Source organism: Gossypium arboreum, chromosome 1 (genome assembly GCF_025698485.1).
Source record: "Gossypium arboreum isolate Shixiya-1 chromosome 1, ASM2569848v2, whole genome shotgun sequence".
Taxonomy (NCBI): domain Eukaryota; kingdom Viridiplantae; phylum Streptophyta; class Magnoliopsida; order Malvales; family Malvaceae; genus Gossypium; species Gossypium arboreum.
This window is the reverse complement of record NC_069070.1, coordinates 108260043-108282364: the sequence shown is the minus strand read 5'-3', so window position 1 is coordinate 108282364 and position 22322 is coordinate 108260043. Positions and strand designations below refer to the sequence as shown.

Genomic DNA, 22322 nt, shown 5'->3' with positions numbered 1-22322 from the left:
TTTAGGTTGTTTCCCCAAAGTTTAGGTATTACTTTGAGTTAGAATTCACAAGTTTTAAACATCAAAAAGCCATAATTTTTGTGAGATTCTTGAGCCTTTTGAGCATCTATTAATTCTTTCATGCTCACTTTTATTATTACTTTGAGTGTGTCAGTATTGAACTGTTATTCTAGAACTTGCTTGATTATGCATGTCAAGACCACACCTTTTGATTTCATATGTCAAAATGATTAAGGCACTTAGGATTAACCCACTCATGCCATGAAAAGCCTACCTCCACGATTAACCCCTAGTAAACCCCCTTGAGCCTAACAACCCATTTCTTGTATTATCCTTAATATTAACCCTTAACCTATTATTGTTGAAAGCCCCTAAATTAATCCCTATTTTTGTCGAGATTTGAGTTGAATAAATTGCTTAGCTATGTCTTGTTTTTAATAGTTAGTCTATTTTATTTAAGTTGTTCTTTAAAAAAAAACATGTATACATATTAGTAGTGATCTTCTGTTTGTAAGCTTCAGTATTTAAATTCCATGGTTAGAGAAGGAGTTATATTGTACGTAAGTGATGATTAAATATTTTTCTAGTTAAGTAATTTTTCAACTCAATCTCGACTCTAACCCTTTCTTTCATCTTGTGACCACACCCCCTAACTAAGCCTCATTACAACCCTCTAAAGACCTTTTGATTGATGTATCATCTTAAATTATAGTGGTGGAGATTTGATTTTCATGCAAGCCTATGGTAATGACTTTTCATTATTGACTATTAAGTGCTTCATTTATTGTCCTTAAACATCTCGAGTGATTTGAGTGAATCTTTAGTGAGGATGTGAAACTCTGTGATATTCTGAATCAAAGGTAATTACTTAGATGAGGGGAGACACCTATGTTTGCATGATTAAATACTCAACTTGGAATGTTTGAAACTTTTATATTCTTTTAGTTGAATTCTCAATGTATGATTACCTATGGATTATTTTGAGATATACCTGTGGATTATTTTGAGATATTATCGATAGAAATTATAAGTTGAGAAGAATTTATTTTGATTACGAGTTGAGAATTTTGCTTGAGGACAAGCAAATGCTCAAGTGTGGGGGTATTTGATAAACCGTAATTTGTACATATTTTTACCCCATGTTTAACGCATTTTATGGATGAATTCTCATTAGAATTGGTGAATTCGATGCTCCTAATGCTTTAATTTCATGTTTTATACTTAGGAGAGCATAGGAGAGTGAAAGGAACGAGAAACGGGCCAAAAACGGAGAAAATGGGCCAAAGTACGAAATCAACACGGCTTGGACCCCCTCACACGGGCAGACTACACGGCCGTGTCATTTTGGCAGGCTCGAGCACGACTGAAATGTCGCACAGGCGTGTCCCTACCGAGCCCAAGTTGAGTCCAATTGGAAAAGGCTAATTTTGAGGGCTCTTAGGCATTCCAAAGCCTATAGATACACCCTAGAGGAGGAAGAAAATAGAGGCACACAAAATAGGGAGTAAGGAATTACTCCAAGGAAGCCGATTGATCCATCTCAGAAGTCGGATTCACCATCAAGACTGAAGATCTCTCCTCAATTTCTCCTTCAGGAGTTTTGGATTTTCTTTATGTTTTGTATTCTTTATTATTCTAAGATGTTTTCTTATTTAGTTATGAACTAAAACCCCTAAATACCTAAGGGGAATGAAACCTAAGACGAATCATGTTATTATTTTCTGACTTGTATGATAAGTATTTAACTTGTTCTTAATTATGTGTTCTTAATTCTTATTTTGATATCCCAGAATACTGATTCAAGATAAGCTCTTATTTAGAGGAGGAATAAACCATGTCTAAGAGTACATTTGTCATAATTAAGCGGAGTTGTTTGCACGCCTAGACATAGGGTGACAAGATTTTGCCGGATTAGGGTGAAACCTAATAAGAGGATTCACAAATCGAGTTAATGCAACCCTAGGATGTTCATTAGAGAAAGGTCTCAATTATTCAACCTAGGGATTAGACGTTATTAGTCTTGAATGGGGATAATAACATAACTTAGGGATCTCTATGGAACAAGTTAAATGAATAAATCGCCCGATACAGAGCCAGAATAACAAGTACAATCTAGGTGGATTTTTCCTTAGGTATTGTCTTAATTCAATCGATTTTCCCAAAAGCAATTCCCCAATTTTATTCTCTGTGAGTTCTTAGTTTAGATAATTAGTTAGTTAAAACAAAACCTCTTTATTCTTAGGCTAGATAATAAAAAGATAGTAATTACTAGTACTTTTAGTTCCTTTGGGTTCGACAATCTGGTCTTTCTCAAACTATACTACTGTTCGATAGGTACACTTGCCTACATCGCGATAATAGTTAGTTTTAAGAATGATTAATTATAAATATTTAAAACCTATCACAAAATCACGCGATCATCTAACTATACTTGACTCAGTTCCTGTTAAAGTAGGTTTAGCATAATCATACATAGTACGCGGAGCAGGATTCTGATTAACAGCAATTGCAGGAGGTAGCGGATTTTTTTGGTTTTCAGCCATCTCCTTGGTTGTGGTTGAAGTATCGTCCTCTTGCTCGTTGTCTGTGTATCTTAAGCTTTGCTTTATTTCTCTTTGGTTTCTGCGAACTATACGATCGATTTCTTCGTCAAAAAGTAGTGGTCCTGACGGGTTTCTTCTAGTCATAAACTATAAAAACTTGCCAAGATAAAGAAAAAGTAAATTAATAAATAATAAAAAAATAGAATTAACTTGCAAGAAAAATAAATGGCTAAAGTAATAAAAATTGAGTGTTCCTAATATCTTAGTTCCACAAAGAATTCGCCAAAAACTTGATCGCGATTTTCGTGATGTAAGTTTTATATATTTATAATTAATCGTTCTTGAAAATAACTATTATCACGATGTAGGCAAGTGTACCTATCGAACAGTAGTATAGTTTTAGCAAGACCGGATTTTCGAACCCAAAGGAACTAAAAGTACTAGTAATGACTGTCTTTTTATTATCTAGCCTAAGAATAAGGGGGTTTTGCTTCAACTAACTACTTATCTAAACTAAGAATTCACAGAAAATAGAATTGGGGAATTACTTTTGGAAAAACGATTGAATTAAGACAATACCTAAGGAAGAATCCACCTAGACTTCATTTGTTATTCTGACTCCGAATCAGACAATTTATTCATTTAACTTGTTCCGTAGAGATCCCTAAGTTATGTTATTATCTCTATTCAAGACTAATAACGTCTAATCCCTAGATTGAATAATTGAGACTTTTCTCTAATTAACACCCTAGGGTTGCATTAACTCGACCTATGGATCCCCTTATTAGGTTTTACCCTAATCCGGCAAAATCTTGTCACCCTATCTCTAGGTGCGTAATAAATTTCGCTTAATTATGACAAAAGTACTCTTAGACAGGATTTATTCCTCCTCTGAATAAGAGCTTATCTTGAATCAGTATCCTGGGATATCAAAACAAGAATTAAGAACACATAATTAAAAACAAGTTAAATATTTATCATACAATTCAGAAAATAATAACAAGATTCATCTTAGGTTTCATTCCCTTTAGGTATTTAGGGGATTTAGTTCATAACTAAAAAGGAAAATATCTCAGAAGAATAATGAATAAAAAACATAAAGAAAACCTAAAACTCTTGAAGGGAAATTGAGGGGAGATCTTCAGTCTTGATGATGATTCCGGCTTTTGAGATGGATCAATCGGCTTCCCTTCAGCTATTCCATTCCTCCTTCTCTGTCTCCCTTTTCCTCTTCCTTTAAGGTGTATTTATAGGCTTTAGAATGCCTAAAAGTCCTCAAAATTAGCCTTTTCCGAATTGGACTCAACTTGGGCTCGGCAGGGACACGCCCGTGTGCGACTACTTCAGGCTGTGCTCGAACCTGTTAGAATGGCACGGGCGTGTGTTCTACCCGTGTGAGTCATGCTTCGATTCTGCCAAATTGACACGGCCGTGTGGTATGCCCGTGTAAGGAAGTTCAGGCCGTGTTGATTTTGTACGTTGGCCCATTTTCTCCGTTTTTAGCCCGTTTCTCGTTCCTTTCACTCTCCTATGCTCATCTAAGTATAAAACATGAAATTAAAACATTAGGAGCATCGAATTCACCAATTCTAAGGAAAAATCATCCATAAAATATGTTAAGCATGGGGTAAAAATATGTATAAATTACGGTTTATCAATCACCATTCTTTTGAAAGTCATGAGTAAGGGAAAATTTTGGGAAAAAATATATTTTGATTTCTTCAAGAGTTTCAACAATAATCATAACAAACTTTAATCATGACCACTCTATAAAAATACAAATAGGTATTTTGGATTATTTTATAATTATTTTTCAACTACTATTGATCGTGTCAAATTTACAATATATGTTCAATGATTTCAATTCATATAAATAAACAATATCTCAAGAATTTCAATATGCTTCTAGCATTCTAAATCCTTCAAGTATTTTAATATAAACATTACTATATAATGGTTCATAAAAGGTTGTAACAACACCATTAGACGCAAATTAAATCTTTTGTTAGTTTAATAATATATCTAAAAGTTATTGCATCCACCACAAAAAAATATTATATCTTTTCATAATCAATGCATGACTTAGAAAAAAAAAACTTCCTATTTTATTCTGCTTTTTGTAAAACTGCTTCATTTGTACCCTCACCGACTTTATACCTTTAGATATTTGGACTACTAGTCCAAAAACTCCATAAATTTGAGTTGAGTCTTTCTATTTTGACCAATCTATTTCATATCTATATTTATCAATAGATTTATTTAAGATCCTCCTTTTATTTCATTATTTCAACAATAATACTGCATGCAAAACCATTGTCAACCAGTTTTATTATTTAGTTCCACATTTTCTCGAATTGACATAACTTATTGAGATCTCTTATTTTCACTATTTTAATCTTCAGTTTCAAGTACTTGAATCTCTTCTAGAGCTTCACTTATTAGTTATATTTTGAGTCTCTTCTGGAGCACCTGCCTCCATTATATAACCATCTAGAAGAATTATTTCTTTTGCGAGAATTCTCATATTTGGAACTTGTAATGAGTTATCTTTGTTGAACTTCTGGTTCAAATTACTCTCCCCCTAACTCATTATAAGTTATTATTTCTCTCCACTAATGGTAGGAAAGCTATCGAATCAAAACAGTAATCACAAATCATGTCATAATTGAATCTCTAATACATTTAAAACATATAGTAATTCAAGGAGACTTGCAATTAATATATATTCCAAACTTTCTTTGAGGATTCACTCATCTCCGTTGTGGTGGAGCAAAACACATATGCACATACAAAATTTAAAGATGATAAATATTTAGCTTTTGACCAAAAACCAATTGTAATGGCAAGTATTTGTAACTTATTAGCTTGATGCATACAACACATAAATCAACATAATCTCATGTTAAAATAGGAAGTTTAGTTCTCATAAGTAATGATTTAGACATTAATCAAATGCATTCAATCAATAATTTTTCTAAACTGTTATGCGCATAAATAACAAGCATTTACAAATTTTTTTCAAACTCAATCAATAAAATATTGAGATATAAACTCATCAGCTTTAGCAAGATGAATTGTCTTCCTTGTATAATCTGAAACTAATTATTTAAACAACCAATCTTGCAAAAAAAACATGTTACAAATTGATAACACATATGTGATTATTTTATAGATGTGTCTATCAGGAATCATATAATATCAAAATCATCCATATGGTAAATGAATGAGCCCATATTTATTTCAGAAATGCAAGACATTAAATCTCAACTTTAGCTAGTGAGTTTCTAATAAGCAATTTTCATTAAAAACAAGCAACAAATAAGAATTCTTTAAATTAAAGAATCTTCTAATTCTTTAATGGATATCCATATGAATTCTCAATTAATTTTCGCATCATATATGATCCAGGATGGTCTAACTAATCATGCCAAGTGGTAAATGCATTTGTATCAGTAAACTTCTGGTTTACTTTAACATGCATTTCAATTGTACTAATAATATCAATATAAATTGTGACAAATTGATAATATTACCGTCATTCTTTTTACTTTGTATCCACATATAAGTACTATAGTGACATTAGCTATTGGAAATGTCTAAATCAATGTGAAGTTTATAATGTCACTAAGTTAATAAATATAATTTCCAAATAATTATATGTAATATTCGCTTTACAGAATATGCCAAAATCTTTAAATGCAGGGCGTTTGGTCTAGTGGTATAATTCTCGCTTTGGATGCGAGAAGTCTCGAGTTCGATTCAAAATACTTTTAAAACCCTTTTAGCAAGAGTTTTGCATAATCAGTTAATTACTGAGAATAACTACCTAGGTCATGTATATAAACAAGCTTATAATAAATATATCAATAAACATCACATCTCAAACATAAAAATATGACATAATGAAAAACTAGCAATTTTTTTCATAACCATCATCATAAACATGCATGAAATTTAATTCAAAATCCAACCATTCAATCTCATAATTTTTTTCATTTACAATTGCTCATGTCATTTCTCTAAATAATTAACAAATAGAATAATATAAAATGTATGAACTACTATCTTTAATAATTCTTTGAACTAAATCAAATCTGAATAACCATAAGATTCATAGGTTTGTTAACATAAATTTGAATACTAATATGTTTTAATCAAAATATATTATTTAATTATAAAACGTACTATAGTGACATAAATAAATCAGTTAATATTCATTTTCATGAACAAATAAGATGCTTAAAACAATATGTAACACATGTAATCAAAACTTAAAAAGATCATCTCAAAATATTTAAATCATATATCAAGTTGATTTAATATTTAAAGACTTATCTTTTTTTTTCCTTTTTTTTCTTTTTTTTGTTCTACGTTGATCATTGACGATAAGAAGTAAGCAAATTAAACTTCAGAAGTAGACTTTGAATCTAATCAAAATCTATTAATAGCAAACTTTGAGAGTGGATCTTATTCTCCAAGTGTACAATAGGTACATAACCAATGACTCTTCATAAATAAACTGTCTCTCTTCTTAAAAAGTTCTTGGAAATTCTTGTTATTTTCTTGCTTTATTCATTTTTCCACTTCTGATGGTGAGAAAATTTACTACGACCATCCCCCATGACTATTATTAGAGTTCAATTTACTACATCCACATCAAAGATTATGTCTTTCAAATTTATTACATATTGTTACATTCTCTTTAGATAATGGTTAGGTTTCGTGGCTAAAAACTTTTGTTCAATCATAAACAAAAAAATAATTAAAAAAATCATGATATTGCTACCATAGGAGCACATTTGAATCATGAAAAGTTGAATAAGTTCTTTGTTGCAAGTTCTTATCAGTAATATTTTTTCCAAATAGTCACAATCAGTTCAATTTAATAACAAGAGTAATCAATAACTCAATCCTCCATTGATTCATATGAAATATAATATTTTCATCATTCAAAATCTCAATTTGAGATCCATTATGAATATCTTTTAAAACCAATGGATTAACCATCACAATATATTAATATATTAGCTCTTCTAGAGCTTTCGACTAATTTTGTACTGCCAAATATTAGAATAATATTGGTTTTTATTTCTTTTGTATTTGTGTTCACTTCAGGGAATGCAATAGATTTACTAGGACGAACTTATAAACGTCCCAATAGATTCTTTATTTCATAATCATCATTGCAAACATGCGTGGATTTCAAATCAAAATCTATCTATTTATGTTGTCATGATTAGTCTACAATTATAATAAACATGATATAATAAATAAATCATAGTAAAATATACCTGAGATTCTTTAACATTATCGTTATCACCTTGACTATTATCACAAGCACACGTAAGGATTATATAAATTTCTTTGCATAATGATCACCCATAGTGTGCAGGCCCCAATTGAAGACTGAAATAGTAGTAGCTCTAGAAGGTAATCGACAATAGTTTAAGCAGCAAATTTGGAGTGATCAGCTATTGTATTGGTTGCTGCTTGAAAGAGGCAAGGTTTGGTCAAAGGGAAAAAAATTTTGTGACTTATGGAGAAAAAAAATTAAAAGAGAATCGTGTTGATAACATGTTATAAAATAAAAGATAGAGAATAAAGAACAAAGAGAATGGGAGAGCAAAGAGAAAGCATATTTTATTGATCAATCGGAATATTTACAAAGCTTCTCCAAAGTCTCTATTTATAGGCATAAGAAATATAAATGAAGTAGAAATTTACTTCTAATGACTATTAGAATTTAAAGTTCATCAAAACTTATTTTGATCTTAATGAACATCCACTTAATAATGTTGGACAAAACACGTTAGCGAATAAATATGGATATAAATAAAAAAATATTTATATAAATAAAATAAATATTTATATTTAAAATATCAGATACGAGAAATCAATTAGATAAATAAGATTATGAAAAACCATAAATCGAATAAAGAATCGAGTTTTACAAGATGTTGAGGCCTAGTTTACACAATTTCCTTAAGACAGATTCAGTCGCTCCTACGGTACTTAAAGAAACGTTGGTCAATTATCTATCAGGATACAACAGCACGATGATCGAAACAGTGATCAATGAACAAACATTACCTTCTTCTATCACCAGAACGTTGGAAAATATGGAGGGGTAAAGAGAAGAATTTTGGAGAACAAAATAAACTCGGTGTGAGAGTGTGCGTGTCAACAAATTCTGAAGAATTCTTTAGGCTTTTATAGGCATTCAATATGGAGGAATTTTAGGAAATATCCATGAATAAAGATACAAAATCTGTATTAAATGAGCAATTAAAATCAAATAAAATCAGGATATATGTCCTTTTAAATAAGATTTTGTATATTTGTTGAGAAAAAATAATTTTTTTATTGCCCAACCCTGACGGGTTTGTATTTGCACCCCTGTGCTTGAGACAAGATTTTAAGTTTAGTCATTCAATCACCTTTTAAGTGGGTTCTCATATATATATATATATATATATATATATATATATATATATATATATACACATCTCACACTTGATATTTAACCAATGTGGGATCTAAGCTTTTTTTTTTCCTCAACAAATATTCACAAGTAGCTTACTTTGAGTATCAATTTATCATTATCACTCAACCATTTTGAGCATATGATATACCGTTATAAAGGTCTCATGGAGTAGAATATAAAATCATAATTTTATTATTCAACTCTACACCTTTATCAATCGAGAATATACCTCAAAGTTTCTAAAAAATACAATTTTTCCAACAAATAAGATATTCATAACATAAATAAAATAAAACTCTATTTCTAATGAATCTTAAAATCTTAAAATATATCAAATTTATCTTGATCTTGATGTATAACCATTTAATAATAAAATAGTCATAAGAGTTTCAATTAGACTTTTGATGTGAGCATTAATTGTTGGTTATTAAGGGTTGTTGCATTCTATCCAATAAAGTAGATACTCCGGGTCCCGCTTGGACAAAACAAAAGATATTGTCTATAAATAGAAGTACATCTTGTTAACTAACATCTCGAAAATAAATAGAAGTACATCTTGTTAACTAACATCTCGAAAATATTGCGCCATAGTTAGGGCGGTCAATCCAACTCTCATACGAGCTCCTAGCTGTTCATTCATCTGACAGTAGACTAAAGCCACTTTTGATTCTGCAAGATTTTGTTCATTAATTACTCCAGATTCTTTCATTTCCATGTAAAGATCATTTCATCCACGAGTCTGTTCACCTACTCCGTCAAATACGGATATGCCCCTGTGAGCTTTGGAATGTTGTTGATCAATTCCATAATGAAAACTGTTTTACCTACCCCAACTCCCCTAAAATAGTCTGATTTTTCCTCCACGACGATAAGAAGCTAAAAGATCGACTACTTTAATTCTTGTTTCAAAAATAGATAATTTGTATATAATTGTATGAAAGCGAGCGCGAATTTATGAATAAGGGATGTTGTGTGAGTATCTACCTAACCTAAATTATCAACGGCCTCTTCAAGCACAGTGTTTATCCAAATTCTGAAATTCGGTTAATATAAAAAATGTGTGCAATTGAGGGTAGTGAATACAAGAATAATGCCATGTCTTCTCTAAAGAATTTATTCCGTATTGGGACACTTGAATGAGAGCCCTAAATTCATGATCCTCTTCGGAATTCCTTTTTTGTTTTCTTACTAGTTTTGATATTAATGCATTAATTCTACTACGGCGACACACAAATTACTACTGGGACTCTACATATCAAAGTTGTATACATATCATGAAATTGTTGCTGTAAGAAGATATAGTGAAAAGATAAAATCTCTAAAAAAATTATGTTATATATAATAGGGTTAAATTCTCATGTATTTCTTTTTTCTTATATTTTACTATACTTTTATTTTAACACTTTTCAACCCCGATCTTATTTATGGAGTTTAAAACTTCACCGATAATATACCAAATATTATTAGATTATTGAAAATCAATTTTGAAAAATATTTTGAAATTTTGTTAAAAATAAAATTGTTTCATCCTAAGAATGCCTTTATTGTAATGTCTTTAAATTTTAAATATACAAGTTAACACTATTTTATATTTAAAATAATAAAATATAATTCTATACTTATTATGCAAATATGTAAATATTTTATTATTTAATTAATATAAAAGTAAGTATGGTAAAAGATGTAAGAATCAGATTATATTTTGTCCTTTCTACTTAAACTATGAGTAAATTAGTTCTTGTATATATTAGACCAAAGAGTAAATTGGTTCTCTATTAGAAATTTTATCCATTTTTATCGTTAAATCATTATAACCAGAAAGTTACACATGACGTATCACATGAATCTCATACTAACATACATAAATTAATTTTTAATAATAAAATAAATGAAATTTTTAATAAAAGACTAATTTAATTTTTGATCTAATATACATTTTAATACAAAAATTTTATATTTTTTACAAAACAACTTTTACTTTTGGTTAAAATGGAATTTTGGGAGGAGTTTTTGGTCTATCAAAAGGCACAGCTAAATCACTTTATTTAAAATACCCAAAGGAAATAGTTTTGATTTTAAAAAAGACAATGCAAAACACACTCTTTGCTTTGGGAAATGTTTGGTCACAAGATTATGGTAATTGAAAAAAAGAGTAGGTCCATCATGCTTTCTTGGTGTCAAGATAAGCATCATACAAGTTTTGTTTTCTCACTAAAAATATTATTCTTTAAATACAATGTCTTTTTGAAACAAATAAAAAGTAGACGTTTGCAGAGGTGAGGGTTTGGGAGTGATGGAATATTAGGCATTAACCCATTTTAACAATTTAAAGAATAATTCATCATCTAAAACCTCAGGCCATTACTTAATTATTTAGGAGGCAGTAAGCATCACAAAAAAGTCATTCAATGTATTAACATTCAACTTGAGAAATCGAAAATCAACTCGAATTAAGATGTTCAAATAATTTATAAAATATAAATTTAAAAATTACACTTCAGTATGCATTCTTTCCACGTTGACAATAGTATTTATATTAATTAAACTAATACTCAAAGAATATTTTAAAATCATAAAACTTTAGCTTTTGTTAAAACGCCAAAGTCCAATTAATAGTTTTTTTTGTTTTAATCTAATTAATAGCTTTGTTAATATTATATTATGTTATGTCATGTCATCTGAAGAACAAGATGCTCCAATAAATTTAGAATTTCATGTGTTTTGTTGACTTTGATGGGATCATAATGGTATGCACTGCTAGATGCTAACATAATATTTGTTTTAATTCTCTTTCTATTCCAATCCCACGTGCTAGCCTAAATCTATTCCAATTAATTAATATTTTTAACTTAAATTTAAATACGTATATTCAGGACCATCTTTTTTTATATAATTTATTTCATATATTTTGAGGATTATTTACTGTCAGCATATTTGAATGCGTCCACTACAAATATTTTAAAATATCCCGATAATATAGCATAATAATTACTAAATTAGCAGCACTGTAGAGGTAAAATATATTGAGAGTTGTTGAGTGATAATCCGTAGTGTTAACTATAAATTGATATTGAAGTAGTTAATTACTTGTTTTATTTGGTTTGATAATTTAATGAAAAAATAATTATATTTAGTTATGTGTTGTTTAATTGAAGATTTTTGATCTATCTATAGAAACCAATCATTAGTTTTTAGAGATTGAATTGGATTCGAGTGAATCAAATCGACACTTAAAATATGGAGGATCAATCAAAATTATGATACTATTTTGAAAATCATATCTTCGATTGATTTTATATTAGTAAGTCGAATGGAATATATGTGGAGAGACTTGTATAGGTGATGGATTAGGGCTTATTGAGTGCATTCAAATCTGTTAATTAAGGAACATTTTTGTGAGATGGTGCAAATTGTATTGTAAACATTATTGAGAGAATTTACTTCCTAAGTTCTTAGGGGGGATTTGGATATGAGTGTTTTAGTCTTTATGTACAAAGATGAGTTTTCTATAATTGAAGAGTGGTAGAGTGTGAATCACTTGTTGTATTCATGTTTAAATATAGTGAAATTACTCATTGAGTTATGCTCCGTAGACGTAGGGAAATCGAACTACATAAATAAACCATTGTGTTGTTTTTATTTTGTTCACATAGTTTTTCTCAATGCCAAGTTGTAGTGGCCACTGCAATCTAACACTTCCATTATAATTTTGTATTTTAGCAAATAAGCAACTTGAGGTAGCAACAAGCACGATAAAAGAATATCTAGATGACTAATAAAAATTAAAACAAAATTATCATAAATATGTTATTCCAAGAAAGTAGTTAATAATACGATTACTAATAAAAAATGATAAGAAAAATAAATATGATATGCAATTTTATATAATTTCTCTAGCATTTCATATTGTTGGGTTATTCCTTTTTTAACATTTAACATATACTTTATTACCCATTTTCATCAGTTGTTGGTCCTTAACTGAGTTTATCATCACCATCATCTAAATTTGAAGTTGTATTTGTATTTGTGTTATTAAGATTATCAAGATCTTCTTTTTCTTCCATGTACTCTTTAATGGGTCATCCTAATTTTACCTACCAATAAGGTTATGAAGTAAGCAATATGCTAACATGATTCAACTATAATATATTGAGATGATGTGGTTAATATGGGAAATCTATTTTTTAAATAAAATATTATCTCAATCACATTTCAAACTTTCAATGTCTTAAATTAAAGAATTCTTACCTCAAATCTTTTTAAATCTCTTTTAAATAAATTATCTTCATACTTTTGGTCATAATTTTTATAAATAAGCAAATCATAACGCATTTATAACATATATATATATATATAATATACTTTTTTTCCATAATTTTTTAGATTTATAATATATAACTTTAGAAATTTTTTCATAACCATCTCAAATCGTAATATGTGTTCATGATTATAACTTAAACTATTATAAAAAATAATGTCTTAGAAGTTAAATAATGTACAAGTGTTGGAAAAGACATATGGTAATTGGATTTGGATGTGTTTTGTTTATGTAATTACTCCAATTCTTACATCGTCTTAAGAATTAGAAAGTGTAATTGGGTACTCCAACTATAGTTTATTTAGTGGGATCCACCAATTAAAATAGTTATCCATTATAAACAATTACTAAATAACTCTCCAAACACTACCTTAAAGGAAAACTTCTTTTAGGGTTTGTTTTGAAAGCACGGTATAATTGAATGAAAGTGTCATTATTAGAGGATTAACTATACTCTCTTGTAATCACAAAGAATTGTAATTTTCTAAACGTGTTTGGTTGACATAGTGTAATTACATTGTAATTCCATTTATCATATTCGGTAGTGCAAATTGTAATTATAAAGATACATAATTTATATTTTTAAAATTCATTATTTACTATAAAAATTTATTAGTACGATAAAAATAATTTCTAAACAAGTAACAAAAATTAAAATCAAATCATCATATGTATTGTATATTAGTCTAAAAAGTAGTTGATAATACGGTTGCTAATAAAAATAACAAAAAAAGGTTAACATCATATGCAATTTTATCTAATTGTTCTAGAGAATATTTGTTGGGTTGTTCTCTTTTTAATATTTAACATATTTTCCTTATCATTATCTATTGGCCATTGATCGAATTCATTATCGACTGAATTTGAATCTACATATTTAAGATTATGAAAATTCTTTACAGCAACAAATATATTCTCAACCATATTTCAAAACTTTAAATATCTCAAATTAAAGCATTTACGAACTATCTATGATACTTGTGTCTGGCATCACTCTCTCAGATGGTATTATGCCCCATGATATAGTGTAATAAAACATTTTATTCTTGCATAATTAACATCGATCTTATAATATTTGGACTCACAGTCCAAATAGTCTATTCCTTTAATTATAAAAACTTATAAACTTAATTTGGAGAAAATATTATGTTAGATTATATCATTTTTTTATAATATTATAATATGTATATATTAATTAAAAAATATTTTTATAATATATAACCTTTATAAAAAATATTTTATAAATTGTCTAAAACTTTTATAATTGTAACGCCCCCTTACCCGAGACCGTCGCAGGAGTCGAGCACGAGGCATTACTAAACTTATTTGAGCACTTAAACTAATTCAGACAATTTATATCATACTTTCCAGACAAGTTGTAAACTGCGTCACAGTCGCTAAAAAAATCATATCTCGAGTTACAAAACTCGAAATCCAATCCGTAAATTTTCCCCGAATCTAGACTCATATTTCTACTTACTAATTTTTTTCTAGAATTTTTGGTCAGGCCAATTAGTACAGTTTATTAGTTAAAGTCTCCCCTGCTTCAGGGTTCGGCTACTCTGACCCCTGTGCACTACGAACCAAATTTCTCCCTGTACAGAATTCAAATAACCAAGCCGTTTATTTCTATTAAAAATAGACTGAATAAGGAATCCATACATATACATTATGACTCCTAATTATTTTTGTACAATTTTTAATGATTTTTACAAATCAGAACAGGGGAGTTCAAAATCACTCTGACCTTATCTCACAAAAATTCAAATATCTCCTTATATGAAAGTCTTTTGCTTACACCTCTATGTGAAACTAGATTCAATAAGCTTTAATTTCATATTTTATTCAACCTCTAATTAGATTTTCATAATTTATGGTGAATTTTCAAAATCAAACTACTGCTACTAACCAAAAACCGTTTTAGTACAAAATATTGTTAACTAGTTTATAACATCTTTACTTCAATTCATTTAAACTCTATACATGCCATATAAATCTTTAAACATAAAACAAAAGCTACCGGAATTGATCTCGATAGTGTGCCTTGTTGTGTTGATCCGATCTACCAACTTCACTTCAATTCAGTCTACATAAAAATATCAAACACACACACAAGTAAGCTTATTGAAGCTTAGTAAGTTCATAGGTTTAAAAGTAATGCTTACCAAACATAATATTTCCAAACAATACCAAAACATTTACTAAAGTTTCTTGCCATTCACAACCACTGTTATAATACTTCACATAGTTGAGTTCAACAGTAACAACTACTCAATCTCTTTCATTTGGTTCACTTTTCTTGTATTTCTTATTATTAAATTAGGAAACGGCTTACGAAATTGAGTACGTCGTTGTTCAGTGCCACGATTCATAACTCAGTATGGTTTTCCTCATTGAAATACCATACCTACATTTTACAACTCGGTATGGGAAATGCCATACCTACATTTCTTAACTCAGTATGGATTTGATAATACCATACCTACATTTCACAACTCGGTATGGATGATACCATACCTACATTTCACACTTTGTCATGGAACAACCATGGTCTCATCTGTCAATTCATCACATGTCACGATACGAACGTACTCAATCCTGCGTTTTTCCTAATTTGCATTTCCATATTTATTCTTTCATTAACAAAATTTTCACAATCCCACAACAAATTCATATATAATAACACATTATGTCATTCAATCATTCACAAATAAACATCTAAATTCAACCATATGAACTTACTCGGCTAATTTGTAGAAGATATTAAAATTTAGGGACTATTCCGCAACTTTTTCTTTTCCTCATTCTCCTTTGGATTCTTGATCTATAATATAAAATATTTCCACTCATTAGCATTTATTTGATTTCTATTTCACTTCACAATTTATGCTCTTCAACTTTCAAAATTGCACTTTTACCCCAAAATTTTTAGTTTTTACAATTTAGTCCCTGCTCAATTTACCCATCAATTGAACCAATTTTTCTCAATTAACACTTTATTTTATTATTATAAACTATTTCAAAACCTTTGACATTCTGAATTTGAACACCAACCTTCAATTCACAACTTTTCACAATTAGGTCCTAAATACCATTTTCTATCAAAATTACTTAATAAAACCACCTTAATATGAAATTATAACTTAAATTTCATAATAATTCATCATAAATTTCCCTTACCCATCCAGGGTAACTTCCAATTTCACCCATAAAATCAAAAACTAATGAATTCTATAAGTGGACCTAATTGTAAAAGTCATAAAAACATAAAAATTATCAAGAAAAAGCAAGAATTAAACTCACATGATGTAAAAATATGAAAAACCACCTTTCTCCAGACCTTCTATGGCGTTTTGGCTGAGAAAATATGAAGAGATCTCTAGATTTTTCAATTTTGTTCTTATTTTATATGTCAAAATTGTAAAATTTCCAATTTTGCCCTTATTTCCCTTATTTTTCTGCTGATTTTCTCGCCCTTGCCATCCAGCCTATTCACTTTTAGGCTTAATTTCTCTTTAAATCCTCTTTCTTTTAACACTTGAGCTATTTAATCCTTTTAGCAAATTTTATTTTTATTACAATTTAGTCTTTTTTATTTAATTGACTACCCAAACGTTAAAATTTCTCAACCAAACTTTAATACTAGCTAAATGACACTTCATAAATATTTATAAAAATATTTATAGCTCGATTTTCAAATTCGAGGTCTCGATACCTCCTTTTTGACCCGTTTGACCTAATAAATTCTTTTAATTCACCAAATTCACCAATTCACAAATTCTTTTAAATTCTTACTTAACTCATAAATATTTAATTACTATCTTATTCAATCTAACTTGTCGAATTTAGTGATCTCAAATCACCATTTCTAACACCACCTGAAAATTAGGCCGTTACAATAATACTTCTTATAAATAATATTTTTTGTCATAATTATAGAAAATTATTTTTTATAAATAAGTTATGATAAAAAATTATATCATTTTTATAAATAAATATATTGTTTTTATAATATACAATATAAATACATAAATAAGTTATGTCCATACTTCTTAGCCATAATTTTAAAAACTTTTTAAGATTTAAATAATATTTTTATAACTTTATAAAATAAATAAATGTATTATAATATAATTCTTTGAGGATTTATAATATAAGGAATTCTTTGTCATAACCCTCCTAAACATTCATACGTGTTCATACTTATAATTTTTATAATTTGTATAAAAATAATTTTTAAAATTGAATTTAGGTGTAATTTTTGTGTAATTACTTCAATTCCCATCCACCCTTAACAGTTGAAAAGTGTATTTGAGGTGCTTGATTACACCCAAATCAGTGGAACTGATTAATTATAATGGTTACTCAAATATGTTACCATTGTGTAATTACAAGCAATTATGCATAAATCTAATTAGTAAGTGGCTTTCCAAATACTACCTTAGTTTTATTTAATTTTATTGGTAAACAAACGGATTTAAATTTTTTCATTTTTGTTAATTTGTTACATATAAATTGCAGAGCTATTATTTTTGTTAAAACATTGTATATAAATCATTCAACTGTTTATTGTTAGGTTAATAGACTAACTTCTCTTTTCATAAACTACAATAATCAAATTTTGTGAAATTAAAATAGAGGACTAAGCTTTCAATTTTTGTAAAGTAAATGGATAAAATTTTTAATTAAACATTTTATTTAATGATTGATTTAAGTAAATGTGAAAAGAGTCTTGCTTTGATTGTACTGTAAGTTGGTTTTGATCAGTGTTTTTGGTACAACAAAACCCAATGTTTAAGTTTAACATCATTAATATATGACCCCACCCCCCAAAAAAAAAAAAAAAAGAAAAATTAAGCTCCGGACCTAAAAGTTTCAGATTCAAGCTGTCTTGAAATGGGCTGGTTAAGGAGCCCCAAAAGGGAAACAAATCAGTGTTAAACAGTGTATAGACCAGAGCTTGTGTTGGGTGTGTTTATGAATTATCTTTCATGTCTTGTTTTAATTATTATTTTATTGTCATGTTCTTGTCTGAAAGTTATGGAATCTAAACTATGAAGATCTTGATCATTGAGATTGAAAGTCCAACAATGGAGAGGGACTGGAGCAGAAAACATTGAGACATTTACAAGCTTTACCGACATGGTGTTTTCACTTATGCAATTCCAAACTTGGAAATTAAGACATCAAGCATATGATTATGATCATTATCATTCTACAAATCTTAATTTGCACATCATTAACATTTTGTAAACTCTACATTTCTCTCAAATTTTAAAGAAAAAATAAATAAAGGGAAACAAACAGGGAAAATGGTTCTTAGAATAATTAAAAGAAATCAAATTCCAGATAGTTTTTCTGATCCTTGGTCACAGGAACAGCAGGTTTATCGCCAGCTGATGATGTGGGGACCGGAATCCGCTCGATTTCAACTGGTTTTGGAATCTCCGGGGGGCTTGCACAGCGAATTAAAGCCCAATTTACACCTTCAAAGAAAGGGTGTTGCTTAATCTCAGTTGCACCTCGCTTATAGGCTAACCTATGTTGTGGTTCTTTGACCAACAAACCCCTTATCAAATCTCTTGCGGCAAAACTTACTACTGGTGATTCTGGAAATCTCAAGGGTTGCCCTACGACATTGAAGAGTGTCGCTCGGTTCCCAGATCCTTTGAAAGGCGTTTTACCAAACAATAGCTCATACAAGAAGATCCCAAAAGTCCACCAATCAACAGCACTTCCATGTCCCTGACCTTTGATAATTTCGGGAGCCAAGTACTCATGGGTTCCCACAAATGACATGGAGCGAGCATTGGTTGGCTCAGCAATAAGCTCAGGCAATGGACTGACTTGGTTTCCCATTTCATTCTTCGGCTTGCGGTCTTTTTTGGATTTTGATGAAAAGAAGCGAGGTGAAAAACATGTTGTAGGTACCACACATGATGGCTGGATGCAGGAGGGCTCAATGCAAGCTGGTTGTACACAATAAGTTGAATTCTTTCGCAATGGTTCAGACTCAGGTGTGGACAACTTGACTAGTGTTGGATTGAAAGCACAACGGAGGGAAAGATCAAAGTCTGAAAGCATTATGTGTCCATCTTCTCGAACAAGAACATTTTCTGGCTTGAGATCACGATATACAATACCAAGCATGTGGAGATATTCCAAAGCAAGGAGAACCTCTGCTACATAGAATCTGTATGTTGAAGGCAAAATATCAAGGACTATCAGAATTTGGTTTCAACCTATTGTAATCAACTTACAAAGAAATAATTATCAAGCTAATCAGAAATCATCAAGATAGTTCAATAGATATTATAAGGAGGAATTTCCATACTTCACTGCTAGCTCAGTAAAATGCTTTCCTGGTTGTCTCTGTCTTAGTGTATGCAAATCACCGCCGGGGCAGAACTCCATCACTAAACATGAAAATTTATCAGTCTCGAAATGGGTATACAATGTTGGAAGGAAGGGATGGTCCAGGGATTGTAGTATTTCTCTCTCTGTTTGAGCTCGAAGAAGTTTCTTACGACTTGCTAAAGATGCTTTGTCCATCACCTTCATTGCAAAATAACACTTTGTACCATTTAATTCTGAAAGATAGACACTTCCAATATCCCCACAGCCTAATCTCTTCAGTAATCTGAAATGGTTCAAACCCAACACACCATCTTTCGCTCGGACAGCCTGTATGGCTTCCCACCTTATATCATTTGCCTTATGAGGTTTGTTGATACTACTACTTAAGCTGCTACACGTACTTTCATCGCTCACATCACTGCTTGTGCTACCTCTGCAAATACTGCTCTTACCACTCTCATTATAATCAGGATGATCACCAACTTTGGCACTTCCGCTAGTCTTAGCAAGGCCGGTGGCCCCATCACTAGATTTATCTGAAGCTGAATTAATCCCATGCTCCGATGCTTTCTTTTCTTGTTCACGAGAATCTTCTGGTGATCCACCACTCAGGGATAGACCTGAATCTACTTTCTTCGTCAAGGAATCAACGGACTTTAATTTATGAGGTTTTGATGGCTGCATACCCTCCGTGATTACAACAGAATTTTGTTTCTTAGGCACTATCCTTGGAGTAACAGGCGCTAAATCACTTGTCTTTGTGATTTGTATAGGAGATAGCCGACAAGAATTCCCTTCGCCAGTTTCGCTACCAAATGGTTTCCTCAGCTTTTCAGGGGAATGTATGACACTAGATTTTGAGGCCATCGAAAGATCGCAAAATTGTTACAAAGATTAGAGAATACAAATTCATTAGTTACCCCCAATCACGGATGCACGGTTACCTCCAGCAGCAATCCTAGTTACCTTCCCCTTCAATTTCATCACCCAAAAACTGATTTTTCCAACTGAAAGAACGGAAAAATATCACCTGCAAACAAAGTTTTCAATACATGAGTTAGATATTCATATAAACACACACACACATATATATACCCCTAAATGAAAATCTAAAAACCACAACCAGTAGCTTGATTTATACATCAAAAGTTCAGGAAACCTAGAATTCACACTGTATTCCTTCAGGTGATCCATTTATTAAATCTCAAAACCAAATCATTACAACAACCTTTTCAAAATTAAGCAAAGCACCATAAGACTCAAATTCATAGATGGACAATTCACCGGGATAAACCTCAGCATTTTCATCTCAAATCAAGGATAAACAGAATACCAAATAGGAAAGAACAGTGAAAAGTGGCTAAAAACAGAGAGAATTGCATACAGAACCAGATCATATCCAAAAATAAAGGCAACAAAGGAAAAAATTCTAACAATTTCATTGTGGTAAAAAGGAGAGCAGCTAACAACCAAGAAATGCAATCCTTCTTAGTCACCAAGATTGAAAGGGCCAGAGAAAAGAAAATGCAGTCATTTAAACACAGAAAAGAAAAAGAGAACATAAGAACAAAGTAAAGATCTCTCAAAGAAACAAAAGTCCTACCTTTGGATCAAAAATTCACACTAAGACCCATATGCTAAAAAAGACTCAGTGAGGAAATCACAAAACCAACTAAAAGCTAAGAGCAAAAAATAAAAATATATAGGTACCTGATATAGTTTGGAAGATCAGAAAGAGCTTACCTTCAGCAGTGGAGCAAAAACAAACCAACTTTCTCTCTCTTTGACTGACCAACAAACAATACAGATAGATTTAAAAAAAAAAAAGAAAAAGGAATTAATAGCTTCTCTTCCCAGAAAATATGTGGAGAGAAAGTAAAGAAAGGAAGACAGAAAGAGAAAGACTTTATGATTAAAAAAAAAAAAAAGCTTTAGAAAGAGAATGGGTTCAAAGAGAGAGGTGGGGTGGGTCTACCATTAAAAGCGAGAGAGAGTGAGAAAAGGTGAGAAGAGTCAAAGCTAAAGTAAGGCTTTTTGGGTGTTTCAATTATTTCAATGCTATTTATTTTGTTTTGTTCTTAAAAGAAGAACAAAGGTCTTAGAAAAACTTGAAAGGGGGCTCTCCAACCTGTCAATCCCTCTCATTTCTTCCTTTTAGTTTTAAGCCCTTCCTTTCATATATATATCTTTTATTTCAATGATTTTTTTTTATTAAGAAGTTTCCTTTCTCACCTTTATATTGTATTAGATATATTATATAAATTACAAGATCTAATGTATTCATTGTTTATTTTATCTTTTAATTATATGGTTACGAGTTTAACTTTTATTCAAAAACACTCATTATTGATCTGAATCTTCCCTTATTTTCATTATGCACATAAGTTCAAGTTTGGTTGAAGTCATATTCTTCATGAATGCCACCCCAAATGAGTGGTAATATTAAAGTTTTTATGCACAAAATTGTGTATATTTTCTTTTTCCAGTTTTAGGACCAAAGGCTAAGTGTAGGTTGGCCCTTTGATTGGGAGTCCTTTTAAAAAACAAGGGTGGTCCATGAAACGACAGCCTTGCTTTTAGCTTTATATGGGTTGTTATTGTTATAGATGATGAGGAAAGT

The 22322-nt window shown here is 30.2% G+C and overlaps 1 protein-coding gene and 1 long non-coding RNA gene across 5 annotated transcripts; both read right to left on the bottom strand.

The window, feature by feature from the left end:
- Positions 1-15178: 15178 nt before the first annotated feature.
- Positions 15179-16727, bottom strand: LOC128285544 (uncharacterized). Of its 2 annotated transcripts, none has more exons than XR_008276008.1 (3): positions 16649-16727; positions 16084-16169; positions 15179-15431 (listed from the first exon to the last, which is right to left on the bottom strand). It is a non-coding gene; the product is annotated as an uncharacterized LOC128285544 (long non-coding RNA). The 2 variants fall into 2 exon arrangements; XR_008276002.1 differs by having other exon boundaries at positions 16088-16169.
- A 1742-nt stretch (positions 16728-18469) lies between these two features.
- Positions 18470-21847, bottom strand: LOC108483603 (serine/threonine-protein kinase D6PK). Of its 3 annotated transcripts, none has more exons than XM_017787086.2 (3): positions 21446-21847; positions 19680-20732; positions 18470-19538 (listed from the first exon to the last, which is right to left on the bottom strand). In XM_017787086.2, the coding sequence occupies exons 2-3, from the start codon at positions 20567-20569 to the stop codon at positions 18674-18676; spliced, it is 1755 nt and encodes a 584-aa protein (XP_017642575.1). In that variant the 5' UTR covers positions 20570-20732; positions 21446-21847; the 3' UTR covers positions 18470-18673. The 3 variants fall into 3 exon arrangements, with proteins under 3 accessions (XP_017642575.1, XP_017642576.1, XP_017642577.1); XM_017787087.2 differs by having other exon boundaries at positions 21413-21844; XM_017787088.2 differs by lacking the exon at positions 21446-21847 and adding an exon at positions 21306-21424.
- Positions 21848-22322: the final 475 nt, after the last annotated feature.

Bases quoted from the DNA above. Each gene is read 5' to 3' on its own strand.
- LOC108483603 (XM_017787086.2), bottom strand. From the start codon at position 20,569: ATGGCCTCAAAATCTAGTGTCATACATTCCCCTGAAAAGCTGAGGAAA. The intron at 19,539-19,679 runs GTATGGAAATTC...TTCAACATACAG, and splicing joins TTTACTGAGCTAGCAGTGAA to ATTCTATGTAGCAGAGGTTC.